The sequence below is a fragment of the Pavona decussata genome, unplaced genomic scaffold (assembly GCF_977016875.1).
Source record: "Pavona decussata unplaced genomic scaffold, jaPavDecu1.1 SCAFFOLD_223, whole genome shotgun sequence".
Taxonomy (NCBI): domain Eukaryota; kingdom Metazoa; phylum Cnidaria; class Anthozoa; order Scleractinia; family Agariciidae; genus Pavona; species Pavona decussata.
Genome location: NW_028145628.1, coordinates 1295001 through 1310549, shown reverse-complemented (window position 1 = coordinate 1310549; position 15549 = coordinate 1295001). Strand labels below are relative to the sequence as shown.

Here is a 15549-nt window from a genome sequence, read left to right as displayed (position 1 = left end):
GAAATTCCGCCGAGGTTAGGTCGTAAAGAAAATCTTAAGTTTTCTTCGCCAAAAATATCAGCTCAAAATTTCGTAACACTGGAAAACTGATTCCGTTCATTTTCGAAGGAGCAGATATCTCGGTAAAAATGTAGCCTCTTCCAGGCATTCAGTTTGTTTGGGCGCAGCGCGAAAAACGGCGCGCGAAAAAATAAAGAAAAAGCGCGCGAGGGGAAGCGCTTTTTCTTTATTTTTTCGCGCGCCGTTTATCGCGCTGCGGACAAACTAACTGAACGCCTGGAAGAGGCTAGTAAAAATGCGAAAAAAGGTCAGCTAGCATTTTCGAAACACCAACAACAGGTAGTACATTTGGGGAATAAAGTTTCGTTTCCTAATACTTTCTGCGGCTTAAATTTTCAGCTAAAATATCTGAACAGATCAGTCTGTATTAACAAGAGAGGATTGGTATGAGCTTACACAAGCATTCCTTCAACAGAAGGACACAAAACCACCTGGGAAAACAGGAATCAATACTCTAAGTCTTTTGCTTAAATGCTCTCGTTGGGAACCCCTGATGAATGAGAATGATGTATTATTCAGTAATGACAAAGGCAAACTCGGAAAAAAGAAATCCGAGTGCTTCTATCAGGAGTCGAACCTAAGACCTTCCGATTACTAGTTCGGATGCTCTACCACTGAGCTACAGGAGACTCGTGGGAGCTAAGGCCATTAAACTAGGTTCTAGGACAAAAATCCTACATACTGCTAGGATTGGAATGTCAATGAGTGGCATATGCGCATTGAAAGGAAATATGATGTAATATTTTAAGCCTGGTGAACAGATGAGAATGATGTATTATGCGCGGCTGTGTTGGGAGTTATACTGCTTGTACTGTCAGGTAAAATAATCAGTCTACAAAAATAATTAAAAAAGAAGAAAAATACATCGGCGAGCATCAAATACCTTGTTTTCGTCAGTAAACGTGGCCTAAATGACAACAACAAAAATCACGTAGGAATGGAAAAAACTTGATTTTATTTACAAAAGAATGCACGCAATGAAGATTTGGTAGAAATAAGCTCTTATCATATCGTTTCATAAATTGTGAGGTCTTGTTTCTTTCAAACGCATTCCTCTGATTGTCATAGCAATGCAAGAGTAACAGCAGTTAAAAAAAAAAAAAAAAGGAACGGCTGAGGAAATAAATCTTTACGTCTTTAACCTGCCGTAGTTTGTAGCGTAGTTATTCGCTAAGCCGCCTTTCCTTTTCCTTGAGCTGCTTTCTTGGCCTTCACCATCTCAACTAAGTCCTGCAATAATAATAAAAAAAAAAAAAGAAAAGAAAAGTTTCAGGAAAACCAAGGAATGTAATGGTACAGACTTCGATTGTCTGTGCCTTGTTCTTTTTTTCTAAGCGCTGATGCTGCAAATTGGTCTAACCAATCAGAACAACCATTCGTGCACCTGGTGTCAGGGTTTATGTCAACAGGACGTGTTTTCCCGCGCTTTGCGCCGGTTACATGTTTTCCCGCGCTTTGATGCAGCTACATGTTCCCAACGTTTCCACCATCTGTACGCTTTCCCGCGTGTAGCACCCGTTGCACATTTTTTTTGAATTGCATTCGTTGCCTATTTTGCCGCGCTTAGCACCTTTTACACGTTTTCCCGAACTCGGCATATGGCATATTTTCCAGTAGCTCAGCGCCCATTCCATTGCACGACTTCAGGATCCATTTCACGTTTACAGTAGCACGTTTTGCCACGGTTCGCACCAGGTGAGTTTTCTGCTTCAAGTGACATTAATTCAGTTGAGTTTTTTCGATTAAAAAGTTTGTGAAAATTTTGTCCGTCTGATTCATAAAAGGCAAAACGTTACAGGAATAACAGAACAGATTACAGGCTAGACTAACCTTGTACCGCTTCATACATTCCTTCTTTGTTCGCCCCGGTACAGACTCTGCTATCCGCTCCCATCTTTCTGGTGTGCTGGCAGGATAGGTGCGAAGAGCATTCTCTAAAAGCTGAAAAAGCCAGCAGAAAATGTTATGTCCATATCCGCTAGAAATGACTCCTGTTCAACTTTAAAAATTTCTTACTCTTTGTTCCTCTGAAGTCCATGATCTCTCTGAGGTCTGTTGAGCGCTTTCCGCAGAATTATTCCCTGATGACATAGACATGAAGGACAATGAGAATCGACTCTACAAGTGCATCAGTCCCTATAAACGTCACTTACTAGATAAATATTGGCCTGGGGGAGAAAAACTTTGAAAGAGTTTCATCTTCACAAAATGACGTCCGTTTTCGGTGCTTTCTAATCATCAGAAAAACAGAAAGCTTCAGACCTTTTTTTTGAGTCGTTGTAGACGTCCGGGAAACGGAGATACAGTGAAAATGAACGTTTGTCGCTTTGGCTTAAAACGCAAGACACGAGCTCGAAATTGGAAGCGTTTGCAGCCTCTAGACTGCGCATGCGTCTATTAAGACAAATACGGCCAATGTTAGAATGAACGAACGAACGAACGAACGAATAAACTTTAACGTGTCGTGTTTTTCTGTGCTTGAAGCAGTTATTTTGCGGTTTCATTCAATAGGCCATTTCCGAGTTGCTTTGAACCTCGTTGTAAAAGCGAGGCTAAGTGCGAAGTTTTTATTATGAAAATTAGTTTTCATTCATATGCAAATAAAACTAATTTTCATATGAAAAGCTTTGCACTTAGCCTCGCTTTCCCAATGAGGTTCACAGCAACTCGGAAATGGCCTATTCCTTGACCAGTTTCAATGTGTTAAAATTTCCCAAAACAGGCATTTCAGAGTTGTTGTGAACCTCGTTATAAAAGCGAGGCTACGTGCAAAGCTTTTCTTATGAAGATTAGTCTTGTTTGCATATCAATAGACTGTTATCACTCGGCGGCCAAGTTGAGTCTCGGGGGAACGAAAAGCTTTGTTTTCGCACGGCAAGCCTCGGCCAGACGGGAACTCAGTGCGAGGCTTGCCACGCAAAAACAAAGCTTTTTATTCTCCTGAGACTTAACATGGCCGCCGTGTGATAAAAGTCTATGAAAACAACTTTTCATAATAAAAACTATGCACAAAGCCTCGCATTCATAATGAGGTTCAAAGGAACTCGGAAATGGCCTATTGCGTGACCTTAAAGAGTGATGCGTCACACGTTACTGGCTTACCATTGTATCTAACCGTTGGGTCTGATTCCGTGGCTGAGGCAGCTTTGCCCTGAGAGTGATCTTTGCCAAACTTTGCAAAAGCATTTCGATTAACTTCCTGTTTTTGAGTCGGGTCTGTTGAGCATAAACATTTCCCACATAAAAAACAAACCAAAACAAAAAACAACAACAAAAACAAAACCAACAAAAACAACAACAAAAAAATAAAATCATTTCGTTAAAACAATTTTCACAACACATTAACAATTCATGAAGACAAAACCGTTATGCAATCTTAATTACCACAAAATTTGGTGAATTTTAGCTCATGACTTCTCCAAGAATTATTAATGGCTGCGCAAAAACACCTTTGCATTAGGTCTCAAGAAAAACAATGATTGTAAGGTTGGTATAAGTGAACGTATATTATATGAAAAAATAATCATATATATGAACTGCGGATGAAAGATATAATGGATCAAACACCATCGCAAGTATACAGCTTTTTCGACAAACGTTGTAAAAAAAAAGGCGTAAAAGCGTACGCGACAATACCTAATAAATTTCAATAAAAAGCTCAGAATTCATATTGCCCGCCATCTCAAGTCATTCTGAGCTTTTATTGAAATTTATTGGGTATTTCCCAGACTGCCTTCCGGCATTTTCGCGTAAGCTTTTACGCTTTTTTGGACAACCTTTGTTGAAACGGCTGTATACGCAACTAAATCAGTTGCGAAAGAAAGCCTGAAAAAATAATCACTTATTATATGATATTTTCATATATATTTCTTTCACAATTCAACTGACTTAGCTGCGTCAATAGAGAAAGTTAGCATTACGTTTACGATCAACGGCAGAAATAACCACGTGACCATGTTTATCCTTCATTTGCCGCTCGCTGTTTTCAGTTTCTCAGTAAAATTGAGTAGTTTCGCGTTAGCATAAAATGGCATAATTATTTTTCACTATTAATTCTCATCTACGTACTCATTTTTTCAAGAAAACATAAACGTGAATCTCACGTTTACCGTTTGCCGTAAACGCGATTTTAAATCTCAGTCTCTAGTAACAGCGACGGTCTTCACTTATTACAAGGTTGGCATAGTTCACAAACCTAATTTCTTTAAATTCTTGACTTTCTTTATGACGTGCTTTGAATCACGTAAAGTACCGATCTTGGCATGCATATTGACGTAATCAGCGATCACTTTCCACCTGCAGGAAATAAAGAGAGTAACGTGTACTGATCATAGTTTCAAAAACTCATTAATAATTCATAAGCCCATTGACCAATCTAATGGTCGACAAAACATCACGTGCAGTGGTTTTAAAACCCGATAAAACCTCCTCCTTATTAGTATGAGATGTTAAATGTTTTCTTGTATGCTAATTTTCAACGTTCACAAAAGCATCATTGTTATGAACTCTCTTGACACACACTTTTCCAGGAATGTTTTTGAAGCCGTTCAAAAGACTCGCAGCACGTGTTTTATCAGGTCTAAAACTACTTGGCTGCGCCTCGTGGTTTTAAATTCCGATAAAACACTGACGCTAGTGTTTTAAACATTACATAAATTAATACAATTGGCCCTTTGCAGCTAACGGTCAAATAATACAGAATCCGCCATGCTGGAGAACAAGTTGCGCACTGGGACATCCAAAACAAAGCGACCCCAAAATGACTTCATTCACTCAAACTTGAATTTTCTTTGTTTTGGATGTCCAAGTGTGTAGCTTGCTCTCCAGCACGATGGATTTTGTACCATGTGACCGTTAACTGCAAAGGGACCATTCCAGAGTTTTGTTTGTCTTGTATCAAAAAAGTTGTAATCACAGAGTTGCGTGACAAAGATCGGAGGATAGCTGTACCTTGAAGCAGTCCCGGCAGGAAACAGATTAACAGCTTTCACAAGCAGCTGCGTTTGATCTTCAGTCCAGTCATCGCTGAGTTCTTCACCGCTTTCTCTGGCTTTTGTCGTCTGTTTTGTTTCTGCTATGGCTTCCTGTCGCATTTTCTCCCTCATCTGTTCCATCTACGAAACATCCACCAAAACAACAGGGATTCTAAATTCTCCCTAATCATCCTTTAAGGCGCTGTTACACTAAGCAGTTTTTCTTGCAACTTGTCTTGCAATTTTGTCGCGTCACAAGTTGCACGAATCGTTGCCTAGTGTAGCACGTCCTGAAGCGAACTCGTCTGGCAATTTTTTTGTTGTTGCTGTAATCGTAGCGATACTACTTCGTGCAATGGTTCATTTCAGGGTATGTTAATCTTGTTAACGATCAGTGCAACTTGTGTCACAACGGCGCAACGAAATTGTGAGACAAGTTGCAAGAAAAATTGCCTGTGTAACGTAACGACGCCTTTATTTATACAGAATTGGTTATTAACTTGATGGGTCGTGTATAGCTAACACTAATAACTTAAATTACTTAAAAGTACACGCTACTTTGAATAGCAATTAATACTTATTTTACTTTCTCCTGTTTGGATAGGGTGGGGGTCTTAAGAAAAAATCCTCTCTTACGGGGGTGGGGTTGGTATGGATGATTTCTAAAACAACAACTTGAGTGTAACTAACTAACGATGTACGTCTGCGTGAAAGAAATGTGATGTTATATTTAAGCCTGGTAAATAAATACTCTGGAAATGAAAATCCGAGCGCTCCTATCAGGAGTCGAACCTAAGACCTTCTGATTACTAGTTTGGATGCTCTACCACTGAGCTACAGGAGACTTGTGGGAGCTAAGGCCATTATACTAAGTCCATGAGACAAACATCCTGCACACTGCTAGGATTTGAATGTGGATGAGTAGTATTTGTGAAAGAAATGTGATGCTATGTTTTTACCCTGGTGAATAGATGGCATATGATAAAAGTAAGGCTAGCTATAAGAGTTAAAAATAATTCTGATCACAAAGATGTCCAACCTCTTTCTCATATCTGAGCTTCACTCCCTCCTTCGAGCCAGCTTCCTCAAGACCTTCTCTGAATGTCTGCAAACTAAATCATACAAACGATATTTTTTTCATCTTCTGGCTTTGTGAAGTTGTAAGATTCAGGCCGAGCGACGGTGAGAGTTGTGCCCTGCAAGGACTGTTAAACAAACGCAATCAAGGTTCTCAATTGCCCGTGCCGGAGTTCAAATAGAGCCGTTAAAATTTTCATTTAATCTGAAATTGGAGTCCATCACAAGAAAGATCACATTAAAATTAGTCAGTTTACCAAGTTTGAAGTTCTGTTGTAAGATTACAGCCATGTAGAAGGCTTTAAAAATCGAAAAAATTAGAGACTTTGTATGGATTTGGGGTCGGACGCCATCTCGGAATTCGGGCGACCTTTGACAAGTCATAGCCTGTTTACTACGCAATGAAACACAACCAAACTTGGTAAACTTACTAGTTTGTTTGTGATCTTTCTGGTGATGGGGTTCATTTCTAGATATGACGCAATTTGAACAGCGTGTAAACTAGGGCCCACTCCCTTTTATGAACTTCGAAACGGCTTGTTACCTTTCAAGCGAATTTACTTCAAGTAACCGATCCATTACTTCCATTTCACGAATTCTTGCCTCTTCGTCCTCGACAAAGTAATCGTAATTCTGTCAAAGGTAGAAAGAAAATGGTGTCATTATTTAACGCAAACAGAATAAAAAAGTCGCCATTAATATGGAAATTACCAGGTTACTGTGTACAAACACTATTTCTTGTTACTCGAATAGGAAACACGGCAGTCCACTGATTGGCATATGAATCAATAGGTGACGTAACGCGGCACAGTGCTATTAGGGTCTATCTTTACAACTGACGTGATACCGTTTGGTGGCGGGAAAATAACCATGGATAACGCGGTAACTTTTGGCGGGAAATCACCAAGCTACAGCTGTACCGCTTTTGGCCATTTGGCCGTCTGCCTCTTGTCTGTGGAGCGGAATGTTTCTTTATACTTGCTAGATACATGAATGTAAATAAGTTGCTTAAGTTGTGTACTAACTGCGAGGATCTTGATTCTATTTGACCTTTCATCTGCAGTTCAAAATAGATGTTTCATATATTTACATTCATGTATTCATCCTACACGGGAATATTACGACTCACAATATGACCAGCTCCCAGTTGGCAGAGCTCAATTGGTAGAGCACTGCACCGGCGTCGCAGAAGTCATGGGTTCTAGTCCCGTTCAAGCCTGAATTTTTTCCAGGCTTTCTTTTCGCAACTGCTTAAGTTGCGTACTAACTGCGAGGATCTTTCTTCTATTTGAACTTGCTAGATAATTGCTTGAGACTCGGAGGACACAAGAATAAGCTTTTTCTGATACACAGACAGTCGAAACCATTGCCTGACGAAGAACAGCTGTATAACGGTCGAAACGTCGCGATCCACATCTATCGCTACCTAATCGTGGACAAACGACAGATTTGAGCTATCATTTCAACCCACGATGACTAACACCTTTCAAGACAAGAAGAAGCCAGTTTACCTTTATAACGGTAGTGCTAGCCGTGTCTTATCACTTGACATTACCTTTATTATAGTTCGTATTGTTTTTCTTTCTTTTTTCATTATATTCTTCATCTTTGTTTTTTCCACTTTGGCTGCCTGCGCCTGAAAAAACAATTTCAAAAAAATGAGATAAAACAGTTTAAGTAACGACAAACAAATGTGAACAAAGGGTTTAAATTTTCACCCAAACATTGTTTGTCCTTAGGGCCGGGTTGCTAAAGCAATTCTCTGCGTTCGGAAGGATTTTTTCGAGCGCTGCATTGGATCACTCGGCTGAAGGCATTCAAGAAAATCCTTCGGAAGACAGAGGTCGACTACAGAGAACTCCCACATATCTTACGATGCTTTATACAGTCAACTCTCGCCTTGCGGACAACTCGCTATTACGGACACCCCGATAATACGGACACTCGGCAACAACTAAATCACCAGCAAAAATAAATTACAGACGTTCGACTGAAATAAATTCCCGCTATTACGGACTCTCGCTATTAAGGAGACTAACTCGCGATCCCGAGGGTGTCTGCAATAAAGGGAGTTGACTGTACAACCGGGCCCAGGAGACCATTACTAGGAGCCACTATCTGCATTAATTCCTTGAATCAGCCATTTCTGAATAAGTTTATTTTTAGAATCGCTTTTCCCGCGAAAAGATGGCGGCTACATTTTACCACAATACCTTGCGAACTTAACACAGCCAATAGCTTTTTTTGCGAAATTCGTCCCTGTACTAACACCATTGTGTATTCTAGGTTTGAGGTTTTTAGGAATTTTCTGTGCGTTCTCATGAGCGTGTTTAGGGTTTTCGTACGCTACGAATTACCAGTCACCATATCTTTCGGTGCGGTGGATTACCATCGCTCTTCTTTGATTGGCTATTTGAACTGTGGGCATTCCAAAGGTCCCCTGAGACCCGCTCTAAAAATAAATCACCTCGGGAATGGGTTGACTCCAAGGCTTAGTATGACAGCCGAGGTGGCCTCTCTTATAAGCCTGAGCCGGGTTGTTCGAAAGCCGATTAACGCTAATCCACGATAAAAAGTTAACCGAGGTTTTCAGTTTGCTCATTAAAAAGGTTTTTAAAGCCTCATTTATTTTTAAGCTTATGGCAAAGACTTAGGCAAAACTGAGGGACAAAGATATTTTGGAATCGAATCCTTATGGATTAGTAAATATACTCGAATCAAAGTTCACGTTAATCCAGGATAAGCTTAATCGGGCTTTGAACAACAGGGCCCTGGTGGTTTCTTGAGGTCTCCTCGCCATTACCCTGACTTATAAATTGAGTGATTTCTTTTTTTTGTAATAAGGTAAATAAATGATGACGATGATGATGATGATGATGATGATGATGAGATAGAGGCTCCAGGTCATGGGCTCATGTTGTTCCTTAACTCTTTAACCCCTAATATCAAAGAACAAATTCTCCTATCTTGTCCCTATACTTTTCTTACAAAAGTATTGAGGAGAAGTTATTAAAATATCAAGAAAATTCACCTTGGGTGATCATGTCCTTAATTCTCATGACCTCAGGGGTTGATTGAGCATTGATATAAAACGGAGAAATTTGATGTCGATCAGTGTTTGGGCTTAAGATTCTCACCTTTTCCCTTGCCTCTTGTTCTTCCTTTTCTTTCTGTTTTCGTTTATTTTCTAAAGCTTCAAGTCTTTGCTGCGAAAAAAAGTTTCAACGGTTAAAACGTAAAGGAAACACATTTCCGCAAAACTTCACCTCGCGAAGCGAAAGTGTACCGTAAACGGTCGCACGCAAATTTATTCTGAGAATAAAGGGAGACTTAAACGAAATACTTGCAAACAGATTTCAATAAAGGAACATTTTCATTTTTCTCGACTACGGTACACTTTGACATACTCTCCTATTCTATTGGTGGCAATGAACTAATCTTTTACACCCTTTTACTTCGTTTATATTTTCTAAACTCCGACTTTCCTCAACTCTCGCATTTTATTTAACTCTCGGCTAAGCCGACTTTTTCCGAATATCTCCCTCTCTTCTCAACTCCCGGAGTTTATCTGACTCTCGGCTAAGCCGACTTTTTCCGAATATCTCCGACTCTTCACAACTCTCGGATTTAATCTGACTCTCCGCTTAGCCGACTTTTTCCGAATATCTCCGACTCTTCTCAACTCTCAGATCTTTATCCGACTCACCGCTTAGCTGACTTTTTCCGGATATCTCCGACTCTACTTTAACACTCGGACTTTCTCCGACTCTCCACTAAACCAATTCTCTGAATCTCTCCGAAAGAAAAGCCTGAATCACTCCTTTGTTCATGTACTCACTCGTTCTTTTTCTTCCGCCGCCGCCCGGACAGCTTCTTCTTTTGCTTTCTTTTCAGCAAGTTTTCTTTCCTTCTCATCATCTTTGAACTTCTTTATTCTTGAGTCGCATGCATAGGCATTATCTATTCCAGGAAAATGGAAAACAAAGTAAGTGAGTAGTTATACATACACCACAGACGCAATCAACAATAGGTAAAATTTCTAGCGATTGATTCCGATTCCTGACGATTGATTCCGATTACTGGCGATTGATTCCGATTACTGGCCTTTGATTCCGATTACTGGCGATTGATTCCGATTACTGGCGATTGATTCCGATTACTGGCGATTGATTCCGATTACTGGCCTTTGATTCCGATTACTGGCGATTGATTCCGATTACTGGCCTTTGATTTTGCGACGCAGGATACACTTACCAAAGTTATTGCCCTAAAATTTTATAGACAAAATTTTATTGAAAAAAAAGCAAAACAAAAAAACATGTATATATACCGACGAACTTCAAACTTTAAGGAAGTTTAATGTTCTGTATAAACCTTCCTAATTATACAGATATGTGGTTACTTGTCCTATTCTTTTTTGTTTTGAATACTAGACTAACTGTGTAATTGAATTGAATAAATAAATAAATAAATGAATAAATAAATGAATAAATAAATAAATAAACACAATCAACACTCAAAACAGGAACCTGAAAAGCAAAGAAAAGCACGTTCAAGTCAGTCAGTTCTCATTATTTCTTTTGCTTTTGCCTTAATTTAGGGAACGTTACACTGAATATGACACGATTCTAAAACTCTTAAAAATCAGTATGAACAGTTCCTCTTTTCTCTGGGACCAACGGAGCTGAGACAGAAACTCACCAACTAAAGTTCTTATACGTGTCACTTCTTCCTTTTTCCTTTTTTGTCGCATCGCTTTGTTTTGTTTTTCAATCCACCTTCTCTCATCACGGCTGTCAAGAAATAGTCAAACACAATCAGAGAATTAAAGCGGTTTTCAATTGAGTATCGTAAGTAATTTCGCGTTTGGTTTGGTTTTGCTTTACTACGCTCTGTGATTGGTTAACAAAACTTGCACCACCTTCTCAACCAATGAGAAGCAAAACCGAAACCAATTGTGCCTCGCTCACACGCGTTTTCCCGCGCTTGGCGCCGGTTACATGTATTTGCCTCAAATTCTGATTGGCTCATCGGAAACATGTTCTGAGCCTGGGTTCCCTGTGCAGACACCACTTTCTAGAACAAATGCAGTGAGCAGTAGGACGGAGAAACAGTCAGACACATGAATGGAATGATGGGCTAATAGATGGATTGACTGACAGAGGGATGGACGGACACAAGGAGACATGGATGAACTGATGGGCAGATGTACAGAGTGCATTCTGAGCTTGTTACAACATTGCAGAACACACTTTTCTCCTTTCTCTTTTTCTTCCTCATCAAGATATGAAAATTCTCTCCAAGAATCAAAATTGTACCTGCAAGAAAAAAGAAAAGTGAGTTAACAAGCAATCATTTGAATAAAAAAGCAGCCAATAACCCAATAGGGAAAAAAAGAGGAGAAAAATAAGAATTTTCAGTTGTGCCAAATGTCATGAAACAAACAAAACCAAATGAAATCAAGTTTGAAGGGTTAAGGTCAAGCTTACCAAAAACTATAAAAATTATCAACTTCCTCAAATGTAGAATTATAATTTCCTAATGATGGAACAGGTTGAAGCTTGGACCATCTGCAAGACAAAAATATTATAATTTATAATATTCAAATGCTGCACAATGGTTTTTTTTTTTTTGGTGCTACTGAGCATTTTTCTCATGAGCAAGACTATGTACACTGTATACTATATTTCACATTTGAATAAAAATATTTAAAAAAATTTAATATATAAATGACTTTATATAGGTGTTGACTTATTTAGCGCTCTAGCGCTAATTGGGGACACAGTAAATCAGTGACATTAATATATGAATTGAACATGACACTTGTTAAAAATTCCAACTGCTAGGAGGCAAACCAGTTGGCTATTTACAAAGTGTGGCCTTGGATTTGAAACAGGGCTAGCATGAAACAAATCCAAGTGGTCAGAGCGGGACTTGCAGCCTGTACCTCCAGATTACAAGTGTGGCACCCTAGCCACTAGGCCACACTGCCTCTAAAACTCCATTAATGAATGCTTGAGACATTGTCATTTGAACAAATAGTTAACTGACCTATTTTCAAGTCATTCAAAGTCTGATCAGGGCATGATGTTTTTAACAGTGACTATTTTTTTTACACATGTTTTACAGGTGTTTCAACTCAGCCTCATACCCAGTTGCTATTTACGTGTTTTGTGGAGTGAGAAGATTGGATATGATGATGGATTGAGGTGCACGGGGTGTCATGGGAGGAATTTTCTTTGCCTCTTCACATGACACCCTGCGCCCCTCAATCCATCCTCGTATCCAATATTCTCACCCCACAAAACACGTAAATAATGACTGGGTACGAGTCTGGTTTCAACTGGTGTTGTGTAAAAACTAGAACATCCAAAGAAATTTAAAAGCTAAAATAGCTAATCAAACACTTACCTTGCATTTCTTTCAAATGCTGGACCAAATACATCTATAAAATTACTTTTTGAGTTAGCATTCACTGGAGGGATTGAATCATCAAATTGTGGATCCACGCTGTCATAAGCTCGCCTCTTTGATATGTTACTTAAAATGTCATTTGCAATCGTTATACAAGCAAACAGACTCTGTTCAGAAAGCTTCTTATCTGGGCTGTCTGGCTGTGTCGTCTTTTTGTCAGGATGATGTTTAAGCACTTTCTTCTTAACTGAAAAAAAAAATTTAGGACTTAGATTTTTATTAACAGAGAAAATCAGTAAGAAGAATTTAATATATCTGCCAGTTAGTATGCGTGGTGTGATTGGTCAATTTTGAGGGCCGTATTTCACTGTATGGCCCACTAAACTTCAACTAGTTTCCTTTTCTGCCCACCTGATTAACCTCAGAATATACTAAATAATATCTTACTAGCCTCCTTTTTTCGGCCCATACTGTAAGTTACGAATCCTCATTTTTTCCCGTTGATTTATGGCCCACGTGCTTCGCGCTTGGGCCATAAATCAATGGGAAAAAAACTTTGTCTGTAACTTACAGTATATACCTCGAGCTTGGTTAGTAAGAGGTATGTCTCTTTGAATGTGACTTAAACACACAACCCTGTGATACCAGTGACTAACATACCATGAAACTTATTATTTGCTTACTATTTGTACCCTGATGGCCCCAGTTGTTCAATGAGCAGATAACTGATTATCCGGTGGATTAGTTGCTATCTTGCTATCCAGCAGATAAAATGTATTGCTTGGAGTATATTTTATCTGCTGGATAAGGATTTATACTCTGGATAGAATTATCTCCTCTTTGAACAACTGTGGCCTGGTCGTCATGAGTTGGTCAGTAAAGAGGCCCAAACATTGTTCTGGTTTAAAAATTTTCAAACCAGTTTGATTTTTATTTCTCTTTCTCTTTGTCTCAGATTATGGTTATGGTAACTGCAATCCTGGCCAAAAATTCCCGGGACAGGAACACAAAATAGCATTGTCAGTGAACATTTTCATTTTCCATATCTTAAGCCAGTCTTCAACATTTTTATTAAGCTGTCTTTGCAATTTTTGGAAAGCCCCCCTCCCCCCAAACAATGTTGAGTGCAACTGGAATCATTCGGACTGTAGATAAACTCAGCATCGTAACAACATTGCTTGGGGGTGGGGGGGGGGGGGGGGGAACAGTTCGTGATTAATTTTGCAAATCGTCCCATTATTTTTGGCCAGGATTGTCTGATTTTAGCGTTGCTTTTAAATTGGCAAGTTATATCATTTTCAAGACAATTTGGAGGTTCCTTTTGTTAAAGTCAAGAGTGTTATGGCCATCCCCATCATCACCTCGCCGTAAAAAGTGAAAGTTAGTCACAGTCGCGAATATTCCAATAAGAGACGAGGAACGGATATTTGTTTTCAGACGTCGATATGCGTGCGCGTAGTTATTTTGCAAAGTATGCACACGGAAACACTGACAGAGATAAAAATCTTTCGAAAACTGTAGCCAAATGGAGAGGGTATATCTTATCAGCGATGGTCCTTAGTTAGATGCAGTCCACTTGCCTGTTCCCAGAGAGATTAGGAACCGAGATGCTGGATGTAAATACGAACACCTTTTTGCGACCTCCGACGTCCTCTTAGTTTTGCGTAAGGCAGGTGCCATTGAGAACACCAAAACAAATTTTAAAAGAATACGGGATGGCGCTTTTCCCGCTATTGGAGACGAATATCACTTTAAGAGCAGAAACGTTTAATTCCTAGCGGTGGCTGTTTTGCCAAATCGCGCGTATTGCGTGACCACTCAAAACAGATACAATACGTCATCAAAACATGTGTCCGAACATTTCTCGACTACATTTCTCACCGCTATAAAGTCATTTTGCAATGTTTGTTGGCACTTTATTACCTTTTGCATCGTGTAAAGGCTTTCTTTATCATTTGATCACCATCCTGAAATGCTTTCCTAAATGCATTTCACAGAGTAAATCTATTTTCGAACATTTCTCACCCCATTACATAAAAATAATTCAAATCAGCTTAGATTTTTTATTGTGACACAGGTGAGAAAATGTTGCCAAAGCACTCAGACGAACTTGGCTGTGATCAAAAGAGGTAGAATAGAAAGGGAAACAATCTTTCTTTCATTGGGAGAAAAGTTTACCTGGAAACAAGCCATTTTCTTCCCTGCAACACGATTTGAATGAGCGAGAAATGACCGCGAGAACTATTACGTATTGAAACATAGCAAGTTCAATGTCACGCAGTGCGTGACTCACAGCTTAACCGGCTTTGAACGGAGCGGTCTTTGTATGAAGTGCAGTTATTTTCCCTTACGTTTGAGTGAAAAGCTACAACCACGTTAAAGAAATAATGTGACGGTGTTGCTTGAGGTTCTTACGCTACTAGTTGGTTCTATTGTCCTGAAGGGAAAGCACGAAAATGGAACTAGAGCAATTCCCCCTACTATTCTGCTATTCTGGCGTGCGAAGTTATCTATCACTGCAGTAGGACTATCATCCAAAGTACTTAAAAACGCCCGCGTAAATTTTTATACCAACAATTTGCAACACTAGTAGTGTTCTAGCTGTAATTTCTTCCTCAAAATATCGGTTTATGAGGATAAGTCTGCTTTCCATGCAGTCTACATAATGTACATCAGATGAGTGTGTGGGGATCCCCTGCTAAGGCCATAAGGACACAGTTTGGCATTTTGGTGAGATCACGCTAAAGCTATTTGAGCCAAGCTTACCCAACGGGTAAAAAGTGTAACTTTCTTGAATTGATTACTGGCCAAAGCAAAAATACGCACTATATGATGTGGTTGATCGCCAGTAACTTACATTCCAATGTTTCCACTTAGCTATTACGCACGGTAAGCCTTACAACAAGAACGCGCGGTCTAAGTCCTCTTTTCCATGACGAGTAAAAAATGCGACCATATCTAACCCTTGAGACTTGAAACAACATTAACTTCATGTATAAGCAATAAAACGCATGAAATATTTATC

The 15549-nt window shown here is 39.4% G+C and overlaps 1 protein-coding gene across 1 annotated transcript in view; it reads right to left on the bottom strand.

Annotated features, from left to right (window-relative positions):
* Positions 1-998: 998 nt before the first annotated feature.
* Positions 999-15549, bottom strand: part of LOC146459047 (dnaJ homolog subfamily C member 2-like) — a 19543-nt gene continuing 4992 nt past the window's right edge. Inside the window, exons 4-18 of the mRNA XM_085090002.1 lie at positions 12522-12771; positions 11600-11680; positions 11363-11428; positions 10812-10903; positions 9949-10070; positions 9248-9316; positions 7666-7746; positions 6655-6743; positions 6073-6145; positions 5011-5174; positions 4256-4356; positions 3163-3276; positions 2077-2141; positions 1891-2001; positions 999-1290 (exon numbers count right to left, since the gene is read on the bottom strand). Coding sequence (XP_084946128.1) covers positions 1231-1290; positions 1891-2001; positions 2077-2141; positions 3163-3276; positions 4256-4356; positions 5011-5174; positions 6073-6145; positions 6655-6743; positions 7666-7746; positions 9248-9316; positions 9949-10070; positions 10812-10903; positions 11363-11428; positions 11600-11680; positions 12522-12771 — 1538 coding nt within the window. The 3' untranslated portion in view covers positions 999-1230. The remainder of the gene's footprint in view (positions 1291-1890; positions 2002-2076; positions 2142-3162; positions 3277-4255; positions 4357-5010; positions 5175-6072; positions 6146-6654; positions 6744-7665; positions 7747-9247; positions 9317-9948; positions 10071-10811; positions 10904-11362; positions 11429-11599; positions 11681-12521; positions 12772-15549) is intronic.